The sequence below is a fragment of the Macaca fascicularis genome, chromosome 15, assembly GCF_037993035.2.
Source record: "Macaca fascicularis isolate 582-1 chromosome 15, T2T-MFA8v1.1".
NCBI lineage: Eukaryota > Metazoa > Chordata > Mammalia > Primates > Cercopithecidae > Macaca > Macaca fascicularis.
Window position 1 is genome coordinate 90269292 of NC_088389.1, and position 27003 is coordinate 90296294.

At 38.3% G+C, this 27003-nt stretch overlaps 1 protein-coding gene across 50 annotated transcripts in view; it reads left to right on the forward strand.

The window, feature by feature from the left end:
- PTPRD (protein tyrosine phosphatase receptor type D) overlaps positions 1–27003 on the forward strand; it is a 545821-nt gene that overhangs the window by 110751 nt on the left and 408067 nt on the right. For 34 of the 50 annotated variants that reach the window (XM_074017477.1, XM_065530556.2, XM_065530544.2 and 31 more), the window contains exon 1: positions 13605–13766. In XM_074017477.1, coding sequence (XP_073873578.1) covers positions 13703–13766 — 64 coding nt within the window. In that variant the 5' untranslated portion in view covers positions 13605–13702. Of the gene's footprint in view, positions 1–13599; positions 13767–27003 lie in introns of those variants that run through there. The other 16 variants (XM_074017470.1, XM_074017474.1, XM_074017485.1 and 13 more) reach the window with 1 other exon arrangement.

Below are 27003 nucleotides of genomic sequence, written 5' to 3' on the forward strand. Positions count from 1 at the left end.
TTTTTCTATTTTTAGTAGAGACGGATTTCACTGCGTTAGCCAGGATGGTCTCCGTCTCCTGACCTCGTGATCCGCTTGCCTTGGCCTTCAAAGTGCTGGGATTACAGACGTGAGCCACGGCGCCCACTCTGTTTGTTTGTTTCTAGACATGGGATCTTACTGAGTGCGGTGGCCCATGCCTGTAATCCCAGCACTTCGGGAGGCCGAGGCGGGCGGATCACCTGAGGTCAGGAGATCGAGACCAGCCTGGCCAACATGGTGAAACCCCGTCACTCCTAAAAGTATAAAAATTAGCAGAGCGTAGTGCCAGGCGCCTGTAATCTCAGCTACTCAAGAGGCTGAGGCAGGAGAATCGCTTGAACCCGGGAGGCGGAGGTTGCAGTGAGCCGAGATTGCTCCACTGCACTCTGGCTTGGGTGACAAGAGCGAGACTCCGTCTCAAAAATAAAAATAAAAAAAAAGACGTGGGGTCTTATTATGTTACCCAGGCTGGTCTTGAACTCTTGACCTCAAGTGATCCTCCGCCTCAGCCTCTGAAAGCACTGGAATTACAGGCATGAGGCACTGTGCCTGGCCCAGCAGAGAAGTTTGATTGAAGTTTTTGTTCAGCATTTCCTTTTCTTTTAGTTTGGTGGGCCGTTCATTTAAGATTACATTTGCTTTCTAGAAAGTTTGATGTTGAGAAAGTTACAACATCTAGTTTGCTAGTAGGCTTTTAACGACTTTAAACTCCTTTTTTGATATCCATATTGTATATTTTGTTTGAGTATTTTATAGAAGTACAATAAAAATGACAGTACTTTAAAATGTCTTTTTCCGGAGGCCTCAAATATATTTTCTAAAAGAGTGAGTATGGGAAAAATATTTTTTACACTGCCACTCAGATACATCTTGGTATCGGAAATGCATAGTGCCTTTATTGCTGCAGGAAATTTTCGTACTTTATTATCAAATCACTTTATAATGCCAACTTCTTTTGAAAAATAACCATTGTGTATCTTTATTTCTTCTTTCAATATGGCCGTGTTGCCCTCAGCAACTTTATAAAAAGTGCACTCAGGCTGATGTCTCTCCACTGAGATAACTAGACACTCTAACTCTGTGAATTCAGAATCTAACCCATTCCCACCTTGTCACAATTACTCAACATATATCCTTACTAACATTTAAATTTTATAGAGAAAAAAAAATGGTGGCTCATGCCCGTATTTCCAACACTTTGGGAGGCCAATGTGGGAGGATTGCTTGAGTCCAGAAGTTCAAGACCGGTCTGGGCAAGACCCCTTCCCAATAAAAACTGAAAAACCAAGTGTGGTGGCACTCGCCAGTAGTCCCAGATACTCTGGGGGCAGAGGCAGGAGAATAGCTTGAGCCCAGGATTTCTAGGCTGCAGTTACCTGTGATTGTGTCACTGCATTCCAACCTGGGCGGCAGAACAAGACCCTATCTAAAAGAGAGAGCGAGAGCGAGAGTGAGAGGAGGATAGAGAGAGAAAAACTCCGTAAAATGGAACTTGATAGTAATATACAAAATAGATATGCCTTAAGGTGGTATTATTAATACCACCTTATTAATAGTGTCTGCATGTTATTCATTAAATTACAAATGTGAGAATTTGGAAAATCTATTTCTGGTTAATTATTTTTCCTTCCAAGCACATCTATAAACTTTTATTCTAAGATACACAAGTACATAATAACAGGTACCAAGTTAAAGACTGATTCTTTAGAGAATTTTTGACTCATGGGATAAACTTTCATTTGTGAATTATTTATTGGTCTAGGACAGTGACTGCCAAATACCTTCATTCAATGAGATTCTTTCATCCTGCCTTCCTATACCCCGCCTTTAAGGCTGCCTTCCCCTTTCATTTATGCCATTGTAATATTGTCTCTTTGCTAATTAAAGGAGGGACTTTTTCTTTATGTTGATCACTTTAGAATTAATCATGACATCGCTTCAGCTGTCTATTTCTGTTTCAGGAAGTCAGAGATAGTAAAAGTAGATACCGTGCTGTAGAAGAAAGAAAACTGGTTCTAAGCCCTCTTCTGAGACTACTCAACTTGTGCATTCTGAGGTTATTAATTCCATTATGTCCTTGTACTTCATGCAGTGTCTGTTAAATGAGAGGGTTGCCCAAAATGTTCTGTTATTTTTTTCTTCTGATTTTTATCAATCTATGGTTTCATTGAAGGAGGGAGTAGATGTGAAGAGGGCAGTAACAGTAAAGATGAGTGCAATATAACTGAATGAACTATATGGACAGGGTGAGAGAGGTGAAGAGTGTATTTTGGATATATATGGTTAATATTTGTCCTGTCTACCTTTGTTTAGATTTTATGTTTCTGTTTGGTTTGATAGTCATTTATTTAGTTTCCCCACACAACCTATTTCCTCTACTATGTAAATTTTTTTTTTTTTTTTTTTTTTTTTTTTTTTTTTTTTTGAGACGGAGTCTCGCTGTCTCCCAGGCTGGAGTGCAGTGATGCGATTTCGGCTCACTGCAAGCTCTGCCTTCCGGGTTCACACCATTCTCCTGCCTCAGCCTCCCAAGTAGCTGGGACTACAGGCACCCGCCGCTATGCCTGGCTAATTTTTTGTATTTTTAGTAGAGACGGGGTTTCACCATGTTAGCCAGGATGGTCTCGATCTCCTGACCTCGTGATCTGCCCACCTCAGCCTCTCAAAGTGCCAGGATTACAGGCGTGAGCCACCGGGCCCGGCCTGTAAATTGTTAATAGTGTCTTAGAGAGATGTCAGAATAGTCATGAGGACAACATTGAGATTATAAAGAGAATGTTCTGCTTTTAAAATTCATTTTTTATTTCAACAGGTTTTTGAGGAACAGATGGTGTTTGGTTACATGAATAAGTTCTTTAGTGGTGATTTCTGAGATTTTGGTGTACCCATCGCCCAAGCAGTGCACACTGTACCCAATGTGTAATCTTTTATCCCTCACGCTGCTGCCAGCCTTTCTCTTGAGTCCCCAAAGGCCATTTTGTCATTCTTATGCCTTTGCATCCTCATAGCTTAGCTCCTGCTTATGAGGGAGAACATGCAATGTTTGGTTTTCCATTCCCGAGCTACTTCACTTAGATAATAGTCTCCAATTCCATCTAGGTTGCTGCAAATGCCATTATTTCATTCCTTTTTGTGGCTTAGTCGTATTCCATGGTATAAATACACTACATTTTCTTTATCCGCTCTTTGATGGGCATTTGGGCTGGTTCCATATTTTTGCAGTTGTGAATTGTGCTGCTGTATACATGCATGTGCATGTATCTTTTCCTATAATGACTTCTTTTCTTCTAGGTAGTTGCCTAGTAGTGGGATTGCTGGATCAAATGGTAGATCTACTTTTAGTTCTTTAAGGAATCTCCACACCGTTTTCCATAGCGGTTTTACTAGTTTACATTCTCACCAACAGTGTAGAAGTGTTCCCTTTTCACCACATCTACACCAACATCTATTTTTTATTTTATTTTTTTGATTATGACCATTCTTGCAGGAGCAAGGTGGTATTGCATTGTGGTTTTGATTTGCATTTCTCTGATTGTTAGTGATCAGGGAGCATTTTGTGAGCATTTTTCCATATGATTGTTGGCCATTTGTATATCTTTTTTTGAGAATTGTCTGTTCATATCCATAGCCCACTTTTGAATGTGATTGTTTTTTTCTTGCTGATTTGAGTTTGAGTTCTTTGTAGATTCTGGATGTTAGTCCTGTGTCGATGTATGGATTGTGAATATTTTCTCCCACTCTGTGGGTTGTCTGTTAACTCTGCTGATATTATTATTATTTTTTGCTGTGCAGAAGCTTTTTACTTTAATTAAGTCCTATCTATGTAATCTTTGTTTTTGTTGCGTTTGCTATTGGGTTCTTGGTCATGAAGTCTTTGCCTAAACCAATGTCTAGAAGGGTTTTTCTGATGTTATCTTCTAGAATTGTTATGATTTCAGGTCATAGATGTAACTCTTTGATTCATCTTCAGTCGATTTGTGTAAAAGGTGAGAGATGTATGAAGAGAATATTCTCTAATTCCACTTTCCTTAGCCATTTGTGACAGCCTTTCACCATTCCACTATCAATCTCTGTTGCTAGCAGTGATATGAGAAGACAATCCTCGAAACTGAATATTTCTTTCCTGAGACTGTTCCCTTAGAGAAGAGCTAAGCTCCCATCATGAGACATGGGAGCCATATCTACTCACTGACAGACATCAGTGCAATGTCTGTTCCATTTAACAGCTTCATTCTTTTAATTGGTGACAATATTTATGCTGCCTAAGCCTGTGAACTAAACTTTTAAGGCAAGCCAACTTTGGTTCTAACTTAGGACAAAAAGGGAAATTTGGGTGTCATCCATATTCCCATGCCCAGAAATTCAAATCTGTTTTGAGTTTATGTACGAAAACTGTACTGGAAACACCTAAAATTGGTGGGTTTAGAAAGCAATGTATTAGATATCTCTTAAAAGTTCCTTTTTTTTTTTTTTTGGAATTTTCCCTCCATACCAATGAGCTGTTCTAGGACAGGGTTTCCCACCCTCAGCACTCCTGACATTCTGCATGGGATAATTTTTTGTTGGGGAGCAGGTAGCTGTTCTGTGTGTTATAGGGTATTTGGCAGCATCTCTGGCCTCTACCCTTAGGTGCCATGGGTTACCCTCCTTGTGCTGTGACAACAAAAAGTGTCTCTGGGCATTCCCTGGGGGGAGAGGGCAAAGTCACTTTCGCAGCTGGCCCAGAGGTTTGATCACCCTGAGGGTGGAGCTACAGATAAATATTACACCTGTGAGGAGGCTAAATTAGTTTTCTTTGAGCCATCGTAATGAACTATTTAAAAACAATTAAAAGGTCCTCACTTTATTCTTAAACTAATCTTAAGGAAAAAAGATCAATGTAGATTATTCCCTTTAGAGGGTGTTAAATTCTCCTCAAAGTGAATTTTTAAAATTGCTTTTCATAGTAAAGAAGTAAAATATGTATTGCCAGACTTTTCCATACTATGTATTGATAGGGCTGAAACAAATAAAATAGATAGAATAATAAATAAAACCTATTACCCATAACATTTAAAAAGATGTATTTTAAACAAAAATATTTTATATTCATTAAAAAACCCTGCTTTGATTTTTAAGATAATGACAAGATCAGTTACATTGATGTAGAAATGATAGTTTCATATCCATGTATTCTTGAAAAATGCCAACACAGATCATGTAAAATGTTCTCATTATAAAAATAACTGTATGAGGTAATGCATATGTCAATTAGCTAAATTTAGTCATTCCACAATGTATACTATATATACTTCAAAGCATCGTGTTGTGTATAATAAATACATACAGTTTTGTAAGTCAATTTAAAATAAAACAACAAATTATACATTACTATTTAGGATAAGATCCTATTGTAATGTGTGCAGTGTGTCATCAAAGAAATTTTAAGGCTATACTTACATATTAGTTTATTGGTCATAACTAATGTCTTTAGAGCTTGATGAATGTAGGTTATTAAAAGTGAAATATAGGGAATAATATGAGATTTTGTAACAGGTGCATAATCGCTTCATGATAAATTAGGCTTATGATGATACTCCTGGCATGAAAACGTCTTGTCTAAACCTTTTAATCAAGGGCATATTAATTACTTCTTTTGATTGATTGAACAAAATATCCTAATACATTATTTAACATAAAAAAGAAATACCCGGCCAGGCGCAGTGGCTCACACCTGTAATCCCAGCACTTTTGGGAGACTGAGATGGGCGGATCACGATGTCAGGAGTTCAAGACCAGCTTGGCCAGTATAGTGAAACCCTGTCTCTACAAAAAATACAACAATTAGCTGGGCATGGTGACGTGTGCCTGTAGTCCCAGCGACTCAGGAGGCTGAGGCAGGAGAATTGCTTGAACTCAAGAAGTGGAGGTTGCAGTGAGCCAAGATCATGCCACTGCACTTCAACTTAGGCGACAGAGTGAGACTTTGTCTCCAAAAAAAAAAAAAAAAAAAAAGAAAAAGAAATGCCTGAGTTTCAGTGGAAAGTGACTAGGTTGCATATCTTTGCATATCTGTCTACACTTTGCGAGAAAGATCAGTTTCTCACTTTTACAATGTCTTTTTGGGTGAAAGGAACAAATACTAGAGTTCCAGCAGCATGCTGAATAGACTTGTATTTTAATCGTCTCATTGCCAGTTTCTACTGGCATCACATAAAACTAGATAGAAGCTATGAATGCAGTAATGACTGAAAGAAACTTTAGATTCTTTTTCTAAAGCTATCCTTCTTTGCAAATCAGAATTACAGTTCTGTTTGCAGGGGAACAAATAGATACAAAGGGAGATGAGGTTTTTTTCCTTTCTATCTGTTCATTTCTCCCGGCATACCTCTTTTTTTCCTTCCCAAAGGAGAAAGAAACAATGAAGGTTAATAATGTCATTTTGCCATCCTTGAAAATAACTAATATTTATATGTGCTTCCAATGTAAAGCCACTTGAAGTCTTACAGAGATGCATCAATAATAACTTGGAAAGTGAATCATAAACTATAGAAAGCTCAGAATAATACCTATTGACTTTTTTTCTCTGTCAGAGTTAGGCATATAAGGGATCTTTTAAGTGTCTATATTGATAGGAGTTGTTTTACTCTTCAGGTAGTCTTAAAATTCAGTTGATTTCTTCAAAGAATCATTGTGTGCTTATAGTCACCTGGAGTCTTCATATTAAGTCATAGTCTAAGCCAAAAATTACATGATTGAATTATCACTTTGTATTTATATGCAATAGCTCTTAAACTACCTCTTGTTTTTTTTTCCTGTTTGTAATAAAAACATGTTTAGGGCAAAACAGAAAAATTTGGAGTTTTTGATTTGATGTGCCAATTTTGTGGAGTATAATTTTGAGGTGTTATGAGTTTCTTACAAATAATTTCTTATATTTTTAGGTTTGACTGTTTTATTCAGAGGTGTCTGGTTTGTGGTGGTTTTTCATAGTTTTATTAAATTCAATAACCTTCTTCAATTGCCCCTTTTCTCAGTAATATTTTCCATAATTTACATTCAGGCTTTTGGTGCCCTGCATGTATTTAAGAATGTGTTTTCCATATCCCTCACTAATATTAATCGAATGTGGCCATTTCATTAAAACTATACAACTATACAAATTATTTCATGAGGCTGCTTAGACGTATGCTTGTCTTTTATGTCTATAGAACGTGGCAATCCTTTGCTGCCAGAAGTTCCTGTTCAGTAAGGAGAAATACAATAAAGTATGACACCCCGTCTTTAACGTAGTCTTTCCTTTGATATTAAAGGAACATTCATTAACACTATTTCTATTTGGATATTTTCCAGTTTTATAGTCAACCACTTATTGATCTTCCCTTTGCATTCTTGATCAGATGAGATTGGGCGTGTTCAGGGTAGTATGGTCGTAGACTGATCTTTCCTTTACATTCTATGAAGTAGTTTAAAAAAAAAATGAAATCTTTTTTTTTATTTGGCAGGATAAGGGACACGGATAGGTTAGTGTAGTAGTCTGCTTTCACACTTCTGATAAAGACACTGGGAAGAAAAAAAGGTTTAATGGACCTTTTCCACATGGCTGGGGATGCCTCACAATCATGGCGGAAGGTGAAAATCATGTCTCACATGGCAGCAGACAAGAGAAAAGAGCTTGTGCAGGGAAACTCCCCCTTACATAATAATCAGATCTTGTGAGACTTATTCACTATCATGAGAACAGCACAGGAAAGACCTGCCCCTATGATTCAGTTATCTCCCACTGGGTCCCTCTCACAACACATGAGAACTCAAGACGAGATTTGGGTGGGGACACAGCCAAACTGTATCAGTGAGTGAGTGATCCAAAGGTTAAATGGGTATCCTCACATAACACAGTGAATCTTTAGTGTCTGATTATCGGGAAGCCAAGGACTACAAGAACTAAGAAATTCTCACCTCATTGTTTCAGTCTATACCCTATACCTCTGAAAAAATACTGACTTTTTTCTGTTCAGTGCTGTAAACGTGTAGTTGTAGTCTGTGCTGTCCAGTGGGGTAGCCACTCGCCACATGTGGCTGTTTAAATTTAAATTGAACTTTAATAAAATAAAAACTTTACTTCCTCAGTTGCACTAGCTGTGTTTAAAGTGGTCACTTATTAGTCAATGCAGATAAAAAGATTTCTATCCTGCAGAAAGTTATATCCATCAGCACTGGACGATTCTCGTTTTATACCACATTAAAATATTTAGATGGCTCCCTTCTCTTGGAAAATCCACAAGTCAGTGAAATGTTGAAAATTTGCTTTTGGGTTCTCTTCTCTTTTCAGGTAACTTGTGTTGTAGCTGGACACTGAGGGCCTAGAGAATTCCTGGGGTGCCCCCTGAAACCTCTGCCAGGTGTGCTGTAGGCTCCAGACCCCTACTCTCCTTCACACTTCAGCCAGAGCAGCCCTGCTTTTGTCTGTTTTACAAATTGGAGATTCCTACCAGCACATCGTTTGTACAAATGGATCCTTCTCATAAATAATTAGAAGCCACATTCAGTTGATTTACAGAGGCCTGGTTTGGGAGGTAGATAAAAAGAAGTGATTTGGGGAAATCCTCCTTCCCATACCATCCCCCAACTTAATGCATATATTTTATGCATGTATGTTCAGGTTAAATATCAGTATGATATTATTGCTTCTGAGATGTCTAGACTTGAGAGGATGGGTTTGTTATGATAGAAAAATGAAAAATGTTCAGAAATAAATAATGATACCTAATTTTAAGTGACAGCAGTTTTGTTTGTTTGTTTGTTTTGGTTAATTCTTTCCTTTTCTGTTTCCGTTTTCAGAGAAATGATTTGGTTCTCTAACTTTCTCCTAGAGTAACCAGTGAAATTTTTAAAATTATGAACTCATAGATTATAACGTAATTTGTTGTAGTTCTTTGCAGTTATTATTCTTTTTGTCACTCAGATTTTCCGTTTAGCTGATAGCCACCTCATCATCTTGGATTTTTTTTTTTTTTTTTTTTTAAATATAGCCTAGTAGTTCTGAAAACTTCCTTGCTTCTGGTATGGCAAGATGTTGGCTAATTTTCTACATTTCCCATATAAAACTCTTCTGAGAGACTAGGCCCCAGTTTGTCTTTTTTTTAAAGAAAATTTTAATACAGTATTTAGAAACAAATATCAACAGTATAGAAAGCTGAAAAAAATAGTACAAATCCTTTAACATTCATATTGGTTTGAATATGAATATACGTATTACAGAAAAGTGTTACAATGGTAAGTTGAAGAAAAAGAGTTGGATAGGTGTCAGCTTATGTGAATGCTTGAAACCGTGATTTGTTAAGGCTTTTAGGCAAGTGCACTCTTTGTTGTTCGTTTCGAATTATATTACATGCATCGTATTGCCCTCTGAACTGTTAGTTTCTCCAACCACCCATGTACATACATACAAAAGCAAATATTCAGTTAATTGGAAATCTGCAAAATTATTGTTTCATAAGATCTTTGTGGTATGAGAAATAAGAAACCAGAGAGTTTTAAATTTTTTGAAATTTTATTTTAAATTCATATACATGGTTGAGTTCTATCTGCATGTCCCTGCTGATGAAAGACAGAGAGCCGGGTGCAGTGGCTCACATCTATAATCCCAGCACTTTGGGAGGCCTACGTGGGTGGATCACGAGGTCAGGAGTTCAAGACCAGCCTGACCAACGTGGTGAAACCCTGCCTCTACTAAAAATACAAAAATTAGCCAGGCATGGTGGTGCATGCCTGTAATCCCAGCTACTCAGGAGGCTGAGGCAGGAGAATTGCTTGAGCTGAGGAGGTGGAGGTAGCAGTGAGCTGAGATTGTGCCATTGTACTCCAGCCTGCATGACAGAGAATGAGACTCCATCTCCAGAAAGAAGGAGCAAAATATATGAAAATCAAAGGGTTGGCTTCTACTGAGGCTTTTTGGACAAATACTGAATAATGTGTGATGTAAGTTAGGTAAAACATGGTACTTTTCATATCACTGAATCTCCTTGCTCTTTTTTTTTTTTTTTTTTTTCGGAGTACTTAGCAACCCTTACTATAGATTAATGGAAGCTACTTATAATATTCTTTTATCCTCTTTATTTTTGGTTTAATTATTTTCTTAAGAATCCATTTTCAATTTTTGTACCTAAATTTAAATTCTACCTTACTGATAGGCAGCCAGCATTCCCTTTTGGCAATGTTGCTGTGTCATAAACAAGATAAGGAATGGAGATTAGCTGGAATGAACATTTAGAATAGATTTTATCTTCACACCTCTGATCTCCTTTGGGCACAACCCATTTAAGTATAAATATGTATGTTTATAGCTGCTTTCGTTTCTAGAGTGCTAGATCCTATCACTGTAGGAAGTCCAGGAGTAACAGTTGAAGGTTCATTTGAAAAAATTTGGTCTTCTTATGCACTTCAGCTGAGTAGGAGGAAAAGCCAAATCACTTCTTCCCTGAGCGAGCATTCATAGGTCTCCATCTCTGTGATCACACGGAGTCATTATGTAGCAGTTGGCTCTGATACGCTTGCACAGACACAAATTGAGTCCGACAGGACCGATGTCTTCTGGACTCTGCTGTCATTTGAAATGCTGGCATGAGGATGGCAGCAGTGAAAGCGGGAGGAGGGGGATGGGGAGGGGAGAGCTGATTCCTTTAGCACTTTTCCTAGGAACTTTTGAGATTTTTAACATTTGATAGCTGTGAACTGCTTAAGAAGTTGTTTTTCAGAGGAAATTGATAACAATAGCTGATTTGGAACAGCTGGCCAACTTCTGGATTCAAGAAATTTTCCAATGTACAACTTGCTGCTTCATGTCACCTGTCACCCATTTTTTTGTTTTTTAAAGAGGCTAATAATAGAAGATTCCTCTCTTTCTTTTTAGTTTTATCTTTCCTGCATTCAAACTGCTAATGAATAGTAATAAAAAAGATAATACCTTTAAAAAATTTTTTGTTCTCACGCTGAAGCTCAGTTTCAGAAAAGACATACCATGGTATCTGTATTACAGTTATTTTTAAAGTACAAGTTATTTTAGTGGATTAGGTTATTTCTGGATATCTCTAGTATTTCCTGTCAAAAATTTTGTATATGTTTCAAATACTTCAGTATAAAAAAATTAAAGGTATGCAGTTTCATTTTGCAAATGAATACTGATAGTCATTTTCAAATTTTTTCTGCAGTGATAGAGGATGCAATAGGATGTGATCTACTCTCTCTTTTTAAATTTTTCATTAAGAGTGTACTCTGTATAAGAGTCTATGCTAGATTTATTGAGGGTTCTATAGGTACAATTATTTAACACGTGAAGAATCATACTTCAAATGATTGCTTGGAGCCAGTCAGTCACTGGCTTCCTTCTTAATTCCTACCAGGACCACCATTACTCTTAAATCTTGTATCACTTCTCACCTGGAACTCTTGCTGTGGCCTAATAGCATTCTCTAAATCATCCGTGGTCCAGTTGTCAGTTAATCTTTCCAAAGCCTTATTCTATGTTGTTCCTCTGCTCTGAAACATTAAATAGCTCTTTTTGTAGTTTGCCGAGTAAAGGCCATTTGACTTAGATCACCATACAAGGCTCTCTGTGACCTATTTTTTTTTTTTTTTTAAGTCTGAATCTTTTTTTTTTTTGAGAAGAAGTCTCACTTGTCACCCAGGCTGGAATGCAGTGGCAGGACCTTGGCTCACCAAAACCTCTGTCTCCTGGGTTCAAGTGATTCTCCTGCCTCAGCATCCCGAGTTGCTGGGATTACAGGTGTACACCACCAAGCCCGGCTAATTTTTTTTTTATATTTTTAGTAGAGATGGAGTTTCACCATGTTGGCCAGGATGGTCTTGAACTCCTGGCCTCAGGTGATCCTCCTGTCTCGGCTTCCCAAAGTGCTGGAATTACAGGCGTGAGCCACCGTGCCTGACTCTGAACCATTTTCTTTTGTTTCATCTTCTGGTTTTCCTAATAGAAGATAGTTTCCTATGACTTCAACCAGAAGGTTCTCAAAGTGTGGTCTCTGGACTAGCAACATCAGCATCTCCCAGGAACATGTAGAAATGCAAATTTATGCAAATGTGTGACTCAGGCCTGTAATTCTAGCACTTTGGGAGGCCAGGAGTGGTGGCTCATCCCTGTGATCCTAGCACTTTGGGAGGCTGAGGCAGGCAGATCACTTGAGGCCAGGAGTTTGAGACCAGCCTGGCCAACATGGTGAAACCTTGTCTCTATTAAAAGTACAAAAATTAGCCAGGCATGGTGGTGGGCACCTGTAATTCCAGCTACTTGGGAGGCTGAGACAGGAGAATCACTTGAACCTGGGAAGCAGTGTTTGCAGTGAGCTGTGATTGTACCACTGCACTACAACCTGGGTGACAGAGTGAGACTGTCTCAACAACAAAAAAAAGCAAATTGTTGAATTATTGGATCCCCACCACAGACCTAGTGACCCACAAACTGTGACGGTGGTACTCACCCATCTGTTCTAAGAAGCCTTCCAGGGGACCCGATGCATGCTGACCTTTGGGAGGCCCTGTTCCAACCAAACCAGGAAACTCACGTTTTCCAAACGTCCTTTCCCACTGCCCTGCCTTTGCATAGAATTCCTGGAATGCCTTTTCGTCATCTTGTTAAAATCCTGCGTAAACTTCAAGGCCTAGTTTGAGACACTATTTCCATGATGTCAGTCTTGATCCTATCTTTTACAGCATTATCTGGTTTTCCTTCCTGGAACTAATCACTTATTAAATTATACTAGTCATCTGGTATACCTGCTTTATTTTCCCTACTAATCTGGAAACAAAAATAATAGAACCTGACTCATCTTTCTACCTTGAGACTCCTTGTGCTGTCACTCTTGATGCCTTGCACACAGTAGGTGCTCTAAAAATAGTTTATGGCTTCTTGATTTTACGGAGAAGATTGAGGAAATTAAACCATTGCCCAGGAGACATATAAAAATCCTGTTAAATGAAAGAGGCTCATTCTAACTATTGTTTTGACTTATTGATGCCAAACTAGATTTGAACGTTGATGTGTCTTCAGGGAAGAAGCCAAATATGCTAGTGTAAAAAATTCTAACCTCTACTGTTTACCTGGAGAAGTTGAATTAGTCCTGTCATTTCACCTGATGCCAAGAAAGCAGCTTCCATTATTGTGTCAGTAATAGACTTTTATCCTGCACGGAGGAACTTCTCTTAAATCTTTCTCACAGCATTGGTGTGCTTCTTTCCACTGATGTATTTACGTAATGTTTCATAAGAAGTGTCAGTTCTTTTTCAGGTTCTTTGCCCAAAAGGTGGCATAAGCAAAGAATGAAATTCAAGGTGATTGGGCCTAAAATTGGGATTGCGAGAGCTCCCACATAACACAAACCCAGATATCCTAAGACTCCTACATTTTACAAACCAAGTTATTTCCTTCCTAATACAAAGCACGACCATTACAATTTATTGTGTATTGTCAATGGATTGTGTCTGTCATGGTGATTGTGATGGAACCGGGGGGGGGGGGGGAGGAGTAAGAAATCTAAACATCTTTGTGTTTCCTTCCTTTTCTTTTCTCTGCCTCCCCCCTTTCAGGCTCTGAAAGTGTTCCAGCTGAAATTTCAGATCGGACAGACTCGCTGCGGCTCCGGAGGCAGTGATTCCAAGCTGCTCGTGCGCGCTGCTGCCAAGCTGCAGGATGGTGCACGTAGCCCGGCTGCTGCTGCTGCTCCTCACTTTCTTCCTCCGCACGGATGCTGAGAGTAAGCCATTCTCCCCTTCTCTAGGGGGCTGTGACCATAATGAGTGGTTTTGTTTGCCGTTGGCACCAGGCTCGGGGCCTCTGAATACATTTCCTTTGGAAGTAAATCCTGAGACACTGTGGGATCCTCCTTGGCTACCAGCCAGCCTTTGAAAGAGATTATTGACGTGACTTCCTCACCATTTCCTCTCCCTTTTAATACCCCTTTTCTTGTGCATCTAACTGCTCCTCCTATTTATTTATTTTTTTTTTATACCTCTTATCAGCCTGGTAGCAAAGATATTATGAGACCAAGAATATAACTCAAACAGGTTAACCAGTTGGTGGTGCCAATAAGTAAACATTGTTCAGACTCACTGAAAATTTCTTTATTTTTGTGGATCGTTCCTTGTTTAGAAAAATGCACAATGTCACATTGAGCCTAATTAAACTTCCATGCCCCTGTAGCTGTCATAGCAGCTGTTCTAATGTACTGTTTCCGACAGCTGTCGTCGAGTACAGTATTCAAACAAATCAAGCAGAACTGACAACTTTGTGGCTGGATGAAGGGTCTGGAAGTATGAGGAGAATTCTGTGGACTAGAGACACCAAAGTTTGGATTAATGAACTCAGTTTATGAAACTGCTATTGTGGTCAGTTAGCTTGACAATTAATGAGAAGATCACGTCTCCTTCCTAATTAGGAAATCATTAGGTCTACCTTGTTTACATGCATTTATTTTCCCATCTGTCCCGCGGCTTTTTGGAAGAGAAAGTACTGGAGAAAGGCATGTCTCGGCCTTGTACTCCCTGACGTGTGGGGTTCCTTGGTAGTGGTTTAGTTCATACGTGAGTTGGCCATTCTCTTTGGGAATCCCCTAGTATCAGCAAAATGTGTAACATCTGCAGTCATTAACGTTTCTCTCCACTGACTATTTCAGTGAGATTAAATTTGATTCATGTTAAGGATGTTTCCAACACAAGGATCCTGTGTCATCTTGGCCCCTTCCTATTAATTGCATTTTGACAAGAAATCCCTCATGAGCCACCAATTGCTTCATTGAAATAGGAGCTCTATTTTCTACAGAGGTATTTTGAAAAGTGAAAGGAATAACATTAATAATAATATACATATGTAACATGCATGTTTTAAGCACAACATTCTCTGGTTAATAATGTATATAGTTTCCTAATTAGCACTTGGGAGTGTCAATTTAAGGTGAAGCCAAGGAGTTTCGATTCTAATGCCAGCAAATAATTAACTGGGAAAAGACCCAAATATAAGATGTTCTTGTTATTTTAAAGCCTTTTATATCAAAGCTTATTTTAAAGGTGAAATCTAAATTTAGTTTATTAAAGAGAAATTGAGACTATGGTTTTATTATTTTTGTTTGGCTAGAGTGCAAAAGTAAGTTGTTTCACCATTGTTAATTTTTGGCAGAAGTCCATTTAGACCCTGGGAGCCTACTTTAATGTCAGATCATAGCTACAGGGTTTCTTAAAGTTACTAGATATAATTATTGTATGTCCATGAAGTTACCTTTCCAGATAAGCAAAAACGTTCTTCTACTGAGCAGTGCTGCCTTTGCTTAATTCTCTGGTGAAAAGTGGCAGACAGATGTGGAGTTGAGAAAGGAAGACTTTTAAAATTATGTTTGAAAAAACAATCTTTTATGCAGATAACCGTCATCTTACTGGTTTTCTCCTCCGTCTTCCTCTTCTTCATCACACTTCTTACGCTGTGTAGTCTTGCAAAAGAAATCACAAAGGCCCTTGTTAGCAGTTTTTAGTTAAGATATTTATCATGCTATATGTTTTGTGATATGAGCTTTCAACCTTAAGATGTCACTTGAAAAAGAATCTACTCCCTCTCACCCTTCCCATTATAGCTAAAAAGAGGAAACAGGCTTCAACTTTGCCAAATCAATTTTGATTAGCTTTGTCCTTGTCTAATCAGCCTCCATGTAGTATATTTTCCTTTTCACAGATTCATTTGGCACTCTTGAATAGCATGTGTATTCTGAAAGTTATTGACGAAAGAGGAAAATTTAACCATATCTTTTAAGGTACATTTTAAAAGAAAAAGGAATATCCATTTGCAATCTACCAGAGGATATTTGTGGTTTGTGAAAGCACATGGTAGAGTTGGAGATATTTCAGTCGCTAAAAATGTTTAAAAACAATTGGTAAAATAGGATCCAGATTATAACTTATCAAATACTGTCATTACCTTTTCTTCAAACACTCAAAGATAAAGTTATAAGTAACACTAAAGAAAAATTTGATTTATTCACTATCATATAAAGATAATATTTTTCAGGCTTTTATTGCCTACCCAGGCAATAAAATACTACCAGAAATACTGATGTATTTCCTTATGTCTTCATTAGCACATCTGGCCTCCTTTGTTTTCCCTTTTACCTAACTGTGTTTTGTACTGATCCAAAGGATCAAGAGTTATTAACAGTAGCTTGTCAGAGCCATTTTGGAACTCTGAAATAATTTTTTCAAATGTTTGTCCTCCTTTGAAAAAGAAGACTCTATGGGGGTGGGAATGGAAAGAAGCCACTCTAGTTTGCCATGTTAATCTAATGTGCCCAACTCACTCTCTTTGGAAATGATTAACTCCAAAAAGCCTGGGAGTCAGGGTTATAATCTGCTGTATAGAATGTCATAGCAAAGTACTGGGTGTGATGTTGCATTAAGGAGGAGAGCTCTTATGAGCCTTGGTTCAAACCTAGGTTGGAAAATTGTGATAATATCCCTCAGCAGAAAATTATAGTCTTTGCCATTGCCAGTTTAAAATGCCCTATATATCTATCCACTATTATTTTAAAAAGCTAGACGTGTGTTTGTATCTGATTTCTGTTCATTCTGGTGTCTTGAATGGCTCAGATGATTTTGCTTGTTGTTTCTTGAATGCATGTCTGGACAGTAGACCTGTGATCTCAGGCAGAGGCATATGCTACTTCTGTTCGAGCAGCACGAGTAGCTCTTCTTCAGAGCTGGCCAACCAGTTTTGTGGTTTAGGTAGTGCTTCGAGAACCATTCAACTATAACATGCATGCAAATTAGAGATTCATGTAGATTATAGTAATGTAATCCTCAGGTGAATGTTTTTCTTCTGGAGGAGTTTTCATAGTAGCTTCTGTTTGTTTGCAATTTACCAGTCTTTAGAAAAGAAAAACTAAATACAGACCAAGAACCAGTTGTTAGCATCTTCTTTGTCAGACCAGTTTCACTCTAACGAAATCATTTGTAGCATACTCTTACATTCTAGACCTGAGTTTACGCTGTGGTCATTATAATTAGACCTGAGTGTTTGCGTGATCTCAGAAATAAAACTTTTTTTAAATTATAGAGACACATCGTTGATAATTTAATTCCTCAGATGGTTTAGTTCATCCATTTACTTGTTGCTTTTTGTCATTGTTCCACTTCAGATTGTGAATACGTCCTCATTCTCCTTCCTTATTGTTAAAGAGCCTTGCTGTTGTCACTATATACTCGCAATGTATCTGTCCCTTATGGAAGCAGTGAGTCCCTCCTCAACCCCCTTTGGTATTATATCACTGTAGCCCATGGAGTTTCTTTATTTCTTTGACATTAGAGCATAGACTGACATCTGTGTTGCAAGGTAATCATTTGTTACCTTAAGTATTTCCTGATGGGCAGCATAGAGTGATGGTTTAGAGTGTGAACTCTGAAGCCATAGTCTGGTTTTGAAGTCTGGCTGTCATTTGTAAATCATGCTCAGCCTCAGTTTCCCATCTTTGTCATTTTGATCAATCGTGCTCTTTGCTTCAGTTTTCCTATTTTTAAAATGTGGATGAAGGTGATGGTCATGACATAATACTCCTGGGTTTTGCGAAGATTTACTGAATAAACTCATACATCAGTAGATAAATAAAACTCATACATCAGTAGATACCACAAGGTAGATGTTTCATGAATGTTAGCTGTTATTATATCATTATTCAACAAGATTTAGCAAACAGTTTTATTGAGCACATGTGTGAAGCACTGTGCTAAAGTGTTTTTTTTTCTTTTTTTTTTTTTTTAATTTGACCTAGAGATTATCAAAATTTGGATAGTGGAAGCCAGGTTTTCTTGTAGCAAGTTAAAGTCTCCAGCTTGCTTCTCTGCAAAGTCCTATATGTAGGAGTTCTTATAAACCCTTGCTTCCGGGCATTAAATTGAAGATCAAGAGGGGAAATATAAAGCATATCTGCTTTAGTCAAGTGGTTAAAAAAAGCTTCTTAGAATTACACATTTAAAATTAATTTGGCTTGGGTAGAATGGATAGTAGAAGGTGTTTCCGCTGTTTGTACGGTTGCCTCTTATATACATTTTATTGAGCGGTTCACAGGAAGGAACTATAGAAATTTACTATAGGTAAACACAGTAATACAGTGCCTCTTCAGAAAGCTGAAGGTAGGGGGTGAGCTTGTTGAGAAAGAGAGTGAGTGGCCGTTGATATGACCAGGAATTATCTTGCAGGAAAAAAATTAAAAAAAAATTTTTTTTTGAGACAGTCTCAGGCTGGAGTGCAATCGTGTGATCTCGGCTCACCGCAACTTCCGCCTCCTGGGTTCAAACAATTCTCCTGCCTCAGCCTCCCTAGTAGCTGGGATTACAGGCATGTGCCACCATGCCTGGCTATTTTTTCTGTATTTTTAGTAGAGATGGGGTTTCTCCATATTGGTCAGGCTGGTCTCAAACTCGCAACCTCAGTTGATCCGCCCGCCTCAGCCTCCCAAAGTGCTGGGATTAGAGGCATGAGCCACCATGCCCAGCCCCCAAAATGTTCTTAAGTTAGATTAGGGTGATGGTACTGAGTATAAACATAATATACTAAATACCATTGAATTGTATGCTTTAAATGGGAAAACTGTATGGTATTTGAATTATATCTCACTAAAGTTGTTAAAACAAAGGAAAAAAATAGCCAGTTGTGGTGGCACATACTTGTAGTCCTAGCTACTTGGGAGGTTGAAGAGAGAGGACTGCTTGAGCCCAGTTTAAGGCTGTAGCGACCTAGGATGACATCACTGCACTGCAGCCTGTGTGACAGAGAGAGACCCTGTCTCAAAACAAACAAACATACCTAAACCAAAACAAAAAGCAATTTCTGCTTACCCTAGTTCTTTGGTTAGAGTCCCTTTAGTATATGTAACCTGAAAGTAACCTGTATGTTTACATGATAAATATGTAACCATGTTTATCAATGCCTTCTAAATTAATAGAGGTGTGGCAAAATTACTCCCTCTTCCTTCCTCCCCTCACTTTAAAGTAGCTAAATTAGCAACACCCAGCTGCCTGCAGCAAGGAAGGTATTCCAGCTATTTTACCGATCCTGTAGCCTCATTGTGGAGTTTCTGTGGCTTTTTGAATTAATTGCTCCCAGCAGAGCTGTAGCTACCTAGTAAGATTAAGAATATGTCACAAAATCAACACATGTGTACACTTCAAAGCATTTTTTATTGAGTGTAGTAGGACTTGCTTTTTAAAACAATTCCAAAGTATGACCTGTTTGTTATCTCTATTTGGGAATAGGCCCTAAACTCTAAGGATGGAACAATATCAAAAGTATTTGTGAACTAATTCTTATTCTTTGTAATAGTCTGGTGGTCTTTGAGTCTACTGTTGTGTGATCTCCTGGTTTTTTTTCCCTTAACATTCTTAACTTCTTTCATTTTCCTCTCATTCAGTTACTGCGTACCTGATCTATTGCTTTTTTCTTTTCCCTTTCTTTTTTGAGACAGAGTCTGGCTCTACTGCCCAGGCTGGATTAGTGCAGTGGCACAATCTCTGCTCACTGCAGCCTCCACTTCCTGGGCTCAAGTCATCCTCTCACCTCAGCTTCCTTAGTAGCTGGGACTATAGGCACGCACCACCATGCGTAGCTAATCTTTTTTTTTTTTTTTTTTGAGATGGAGTCTCACTCTGTCATCGAGGCTGGGGTGCAGTGGTACCGTGTCAGCTCACTGCAACCTCCATCTCCTGGGTTCAAGCAATTCTCCTGCTTCAGCCTCCCAAGTAGCTGGGATTACAGGTGCCCACCACCACACCTAGCTAGTTTATATGTATATATATGTGTGTGTGTGTGTGTGTATACATATATGTGTATATATGTGTGTGTGTGTATATATACGTATATACATATATACGTATATATACACACACACACATATATACATATATATATTTAGTAGAGACCGAGTTTCTCCATGTTGGCCAGTCTGGTCTCGAACTCCTAACTTCAGGTGATCCACCCGCCTCAGCCTCCCAAAGTGCTGGGATTATAGGCGTGAGCCACCGTGCCCGGCCTTCTTGGCTAATTTTTGTATTTTTTTGTAGAGATGGGTTTTACCATCTTGCCCAGGCTGGTCTCGAACTCCTGAACTCAAGTGTTCTGCCAGCCTCAGCTTCTCAAAGTGCTGGGATTATAGTCTTGAGCCAGCACACCCAGCTGTACCTGACCCATTTCAAGTAACCTTGACTTACTTGGGAGCCCCATCCCCTCCTGCCCACATAGATGTGTTTCTTGTTAATTCAGAAACTCCAAGCCAGCCTCTATTTTGAAGTGAAGAATTAAAGGTAAAAGTCCTGTGATTGGATGGAGATGCCCCTTTAGAACCAGTTCTTTAACCTGTAATTAATATTTTATTTTTTCTTCAGTTTGCTTTAGCTTCACTTATTTCTTCACCAAACGTACGTGTGAATATGTGTGTGTGTGTGTGTGTGTGTGTGTGTGTGTGTGTGTGTCTGCTATATGGAAAGCTCTGTGTGAAGTGGTTGGAATATAAAAATTTTAAACAGTGTGGACCTATACCAGCCTGTAATCTATCTTCAGAATTCATAGCTAGTGTTTAGGATGCTCTCAAGCAATCTTCTCAGACTTTCTCTCCAGGCAGTAAGTAATGCATAAGTAATGCATAAAGAATGTGGACCCTATAGTAGAGTGCTTGCATTCAAATCCTGCCTCTGCTGCATAATTACTCTGACCACGGGCAGGGTACAAATCTCTATGTGTCTCTCATCTGTAAAATGAAGATAAATATAGCACACACTTGATATAGTTATCATAAGGACTAAGGAAATAACTGTTTGTAAAGCATTTTGAATAATAGGATTAAATATTCACTAAACGTTATTAGTTGCTATCATGCCTTTTTTTCTCATTAACTTGTATCATTTCCAAATTAGAAGCATCTATGTTTAGATCTCTGTTGGCATATATTATCCCATTAACTTCGCAATTTGAGCAGAATCTTTTAAAAATGTCAGTATGTATATTTACATACATTTATGATTTCAAAGGACATTGACTGATTGGTTCATTCATGTCTTTCATTTATAAATGTTTATTGGACACATTTCCTGTGCCAAGCATTGACTTAACTACTGAGGATAAAATGTGGAGAGAAAACAATATGATCCCTGCCCCTGAAAAGCTTAAACTCTAGTTGCATAGCCAAATATTTCACATTAATTTTTAAAATTTACATTTTCTAACAGTAACAAGTATAAGGGAAGAAAATAGGCAGCCAAGTGGCTCATCTGTTCTGAAAAGTAATACACAGCTTTCCTGAGGGAGTGATTTAGTTTTTCTATTTTGAAATAATTTTTACGCTTAAAAGACATTACAGAAATCATACAAGAATTTCCCGTGTAGCTTTCATTCAGTTTTCCTAATATTAACATATTACATAATCACAGTACATTATCAAAACCAGGAAGTTAACTTTTGCACAATACTGTTAACTATATGTGTTATATGGATTTTACCAGTTTTTACATGCACTTATTTTTAGCTATTATTATTTATTTTGGAGACAGGGTCTCACTCTCTTATCCAGGCTGGAGTGCAGTGATGCGATCTTGGCTCACTGCAGCCTCTGCCTCCTGGGCTTGGGTGATTCTCCCACTTCAGCATCACTAGTAGCTGGGATTACTGGCACATGCCATCATATCCAGCTAATTTTTGTATTTGTTTTAGAGACGGGGTTTCCTCAAGTTGCCCAGGCTGGTCTCAGAATCCTGGGCTCAAGCTCTCCACCCACCTTGGCCTCCCAAAGTGCTGGAATTACAGGCATGATAAAAATAAGTGAACCTGGCTAAGTGATGGAGACTGGCTAAGACAAGGCTTCCTAAACCTTGTTCAAAGTCTTGGTTTTTATTCTATGAACTGCAGGAATCACTGAGTTATTTTTAAGCTGCTATAGGAAGACATTTACATTGTTAAAAATCAGTGAGGCTGCATGGTGGAAAAATGCTTGGAGGGAGGCCAGCCAGAGTGGCCTTGAGATCTGTTAAGAGGCTGGTTGGAAGTTACGGAGAAGATTTGCTACAAGGGACTGGGGTGATAGAGGTTAAGGAGGCTAGCCTGCTTGACATTTAAAAACATTTTTTTAAATTGACTTTTGTGAAGAAGGATTGTTCTAAAACTTGAACCGCCAACAGATTGTTAAAATTTCGAGTGAAGGACAAAACCAAGTTAAGGGAGCTAAAGTGTATTCAATACCTTGTAAGTAATCCTTTGTTTTTAACATGGCATTTTATAAATTCCCCCCAAATTTATCTTTACTCATTCTTGTAATTTCACTTTTTAATCATGAAGTTCAGACAGTTTTATTTAAACGTATCTTTTTGTTAATATCTGTTAAAAATGTGGAATCCAGAATCAGTTTAAAACTAAATCAAGTTCAGTGCCTCACTACAAAAGACATTACAATTTACCTTTGTTCTCTCACAAAAGTTTTAAATTCACTGCACAATTAGTAATAGGTTTGCAAAAGTCAACATAGTACTGTGGCAGTTATTTATAATCACTACAGTTATTAAATCTGACTTTAAGATACACTAAGTACTTATATCTTCAGGTTAAAAAAAATAGCACACAGTCTATTACTTTTAAGCTAAAAGTACACAAAGTATAACAAATCTACTAAACCAAGGACTTTTTCTTTCTTAGTTTTTTTTTTTGTGTGTTAAGACAAATATATAAAGAAACATATACTTAAACCTTTTTAAGATGCTTATAAAGGAGGGAGAGAAAAATAAAATGCCATTGTTTGTCACTAAAAAAAGTCATTTAAACCTTTAACCTACAGTGATTTTAGGTTGATGCAAACTCCTCTAATATCTATATTTATCTTTTAAAACAAATTTAAATAACATTTCATTTAAAAGTAATAATACTTTTCATTTAACACATGACTACTGTGTTATACTTTTAACATTTAACACATGACTACTACCTCCAATAAGCCAGATCCAGATTCCTGTTGCCACAGAATTTATATTCTAGTTGGGATGTTGTGGAGAAAGGAGAAGTACAGCAAGACATGGCTATGGGCAACAAGTCACTGAACGGTGTGACTTTGGAGAGTGATAAATGCAGCAAAGATCTTAAAACAGCACAATGTAATATGACAGTGAAAGAGAATATGAAGGGAGAGGATAGGACTCGCCTTCGTTTGTCAAATGTCAAGGAAGGTGTTGCTGAGTGAGATACAACACTTGAGCCGAAGAATGGGAAGGGTCCAGCTATGAAAAAAATTGAGTTCAGAGTATCCAGGCAGATGGGGAGTGACTGTAAAGACTTTAGTGCAAGGAGGAGCCTAGTGTGTTCAAAGGACAAAATAAGGTCCAGGAGACAGATCATGGGGCCCTGGAGGTCTTATAAAGAGTTTGTATTGCTGGGCTAGGTATTAAGAATCTGTGTAGGGAAACAGATATGTTATTGGGCCATCTATTTATGAACCTTGAGTTGGGTACTACTGTTCTCTACTAGAACAAAATGTATATATATTTTTCTACAAATAGTGCATTGAAAGTTTGGTACAACCTCCTGATCAAGTTATAAACTCACTGTCTAAACAGCTTAACTGAAATTTTCTTTGCACCAGCCAATATAGACTTAGAACACCAAAGACTTTGGTAAATAAAAGCACAAATGTCTGCTTTTAGCTCGTTATCTCTGGCCAGTTTTTTTTTGTTTGTTTTTGTTTTTGTTTGTTTTTTTTTAAAGCAGATGATAGTTTTACATTGGAAACCTGTGATTAAGTCTACACTTTCCTTCATCAATATCCATAGCTGCAAGATAGTGAAGGAGGGTACATTTGTAAAGTAAGGCTGTAATTGGAGGGTGATGGTCGACATAGAATTGCAGGGAAGAGAGGAACTTCAATAGGGCTTTTCCCTGTATGCTTCCATTTTGTCAAAATTACAGCAATAGGATTCCTAAGTGATTTGTAGGTTGGAGTCCCTATATAGATTAAAGCTTTTAAATAAAATATTTCCTGGTAAACTTCTTCCTTTTAAGAAAAAAAAAAACCCTTTATTGTTTATATGATTTAACATACTTGGATTTGTTTTAAGACCAATGGGAGTGTAAGGTAATACATAAAATGATTATGAAACCATAACTTAAATGTTTTATCTAAAATAGTAGATGGTGTTAGTAACCAGATTTGCCTTAAATAATGGCTCCCTTGCCTACCAGGAGCAATTTTCTCAGTTCTCCTGGGAGGGGAATTGAGAATAGGTAGGAGAATTCTGACCCTTTGGCGATGCTCATAGCTCTCACAGGTTCCTATGATGTTTAAATAAGATCTTGAATGTGAAGTCCTGTGAGGTTCAGTTTTCATTCCTTTGTCTCTCTCCACACACACACGCACACACACACACACACACACACACACACACACACACACGGAGTAATACTCAATATATGGAGAAATCAGCTGTTTAACATTTTTGACCTATTGAGATGATTTTTCATATCAAGGAATTCTACCCAGAAAGGAGCTTACAGCCCAGTTGTGACAACCAGATGATCTGTCAACATTGAGAACTGTCCCCTGGGGGCAAAATCACCCAGTTGGGAAGTGCTGATGTTGCTTGTGAAAGCTTTGGTACAGAACGTTGGAGCAGAGGTTAGGAGAGATAGGCGCTGCCCTTCTAATTAATATGGGATTTAGAAGGGAGAAATTTTATTAGAAATGTGATAGACCTTTCACAAGCTCTTGAAATCAGCTGTGCGAATTGGGAAAGAGAAATCGTAGTTCTGTGTGTATCTGTAAAACCAGAAGCAGATTGCCTTATCACTTTATGTCTCAGTTTTTGTTGTCTGGAGTACTAGATGATAACTATAGGATTGCTGTAAAGATGAAAGCAGGTTAACCAATGTAAAGTGTTTAGTACTATGCCTGACACATAGTAAACGCTAAATCAACATTAGCCATTATGATGATATTGACTATTTGATGATATATTACTTTTGTTAATATTTTATTTTCTATCAATAAAATGAATTTTAGCTTACACAGTGATTGCGATACCTCTCACTTGAATACTTGAATGATGATTTAAACACTTTATCTTCTTTGTTTTTTTAAAATGAAGTCTCAGTCATCCAGACTGGAGTGCAGTGGCATGATCCTGGCTCACTGCAACCTCTGGCTCCCGGGTTCAAGCGATTCTTGTGCCTCAGACTCTTGAGTAGCTAGGATTACAGGCGTGTGCCAACATGCCTGGCTAATTTTTGTATTATTAGTAAGGACGGGATTTTGCCATGTTGGGGAAGCTAGTCTCGAACTCCTGACCTCAGGTGATCCCCCTGCCTCGGCTTCCCAAAGTGTTGGGATAACAGGCGTGAGCCACCACGCCCGGCCAATTTAAACACTTTATCTTCTTAATCTCATTTGTTCCTGAAAATTCTAAGAGTAGGCAACATAGCTTTTATTCTCCTGACTTCTCAGATTAAAAAAAAAATCCAAGGGTCAGAGTAGATGACCTGCCTAGAGCAAAAAGGTGAATAGGTGATGGGGAAGGACCTAGAACACACTCTCATGATTTCCTGTCCAGAGAAGAGGCAGAACAGCTGAAAAGAGCTCAAAATGCACAGCAGCCGGAGGGTCCAAGCGGTGCCATTGGGCATCAGGCCCAGAGTCACCCATGTTCATTATAATTCCTACGCCCCTCAATGATAGTCATCTTGAGGCCCTAGAGTCATGGAGGAAAGTTATGTCATAGTCACAACTTACACACTGTGTAAGAATTGAGAAGCACCAAATGGCTTTTAGAATGGCTTCTGTCCAATTTCAATTAAAAAAAAAACACATCAATTTGAAAAATTTTGATTTCTGTGTGACTAGCGTTTCATTGTAAAATGATTTCCATTTTTTTATTAGGCTTTCTTATTCTTATTCGTCAGTTTGATTGTAAATTGTCAGCAGTAAGGTCTGCTTTCAAGATTTTGTCATTGTAATCGTGCTGTCACTCTACTCATCATCATGGTATGGTAAATTGGAAATCATGGCCAAAATATTTTACAGTTCTACTCTAGTCAAGGTGTAGTCCGTTTCCCCACTCCTTGAATGTGGGTTAGTCCCCTGACTGGCTTTGATCAGTAATAGAAGGGTGCAGGAATGATAGTGTACCAGCTCTGGGCCTGGCCCTTCAGCAGCCTGGAAGCTTCTACTTGAACTCTCTGGCATATTGAGTCATCATAGCAAGATGCCCAGCTGCCCTGCTGAATGGACCCCACGGAAAGAGAGAAATACTCAGCCAGCCCACACCTGTTGCAGCTGTCCCAGGTGAGGAGCCAGATACACAAGCCAAGCCATCTTGGCATTCCAGCCAGAGTCCATCCTCTTCTTCATGACTGTAAGCCATGTGAGTGACCACATGGGAGATGGAGTTTAGAAATTTCTAGCTGAGGCCTGGAGGGAAGAATCATGCACAAAGAAATCTTTGCCTTAAGCCATTTTTGAAGAGGTTTATAACACAGCAATAAATAACCGAAACACATAGTGATTATTGTTATCAAAATGAAGCACCTACCAGCTTGAGGAACAATCTTAGACCTGCAGTTTCCTCTGGAACTGTAACACAGATGCTGTTTTAAATGCAAGGTTTTGTTTCTTTCTTTTCTTTTTCTTTTTTTTTTAGAGTATATGAACACATTGATATACATTAGCTAAAGCCCTACTTGGGGCTAACATTTTAAAAGACATACTTTTGCATACCTTTTGATCAGAGGTCAGCAAATGCTTTCTGTAAAGGGCTATATGGTAAGTATTGTTGGCTTTGCGGGTCTCTATCACAGCTATTCAACTCTGCCACTGTAACAAGAAAGTAGCCACAGCCAATTCAAAATAAATGGGTAAAACAGTGCTCCAATAAAACTTTATTTAAAAATACGTGCAATGGGCCAGATTGTTCAAGAATCCTAGTTTGACCACCCCTACT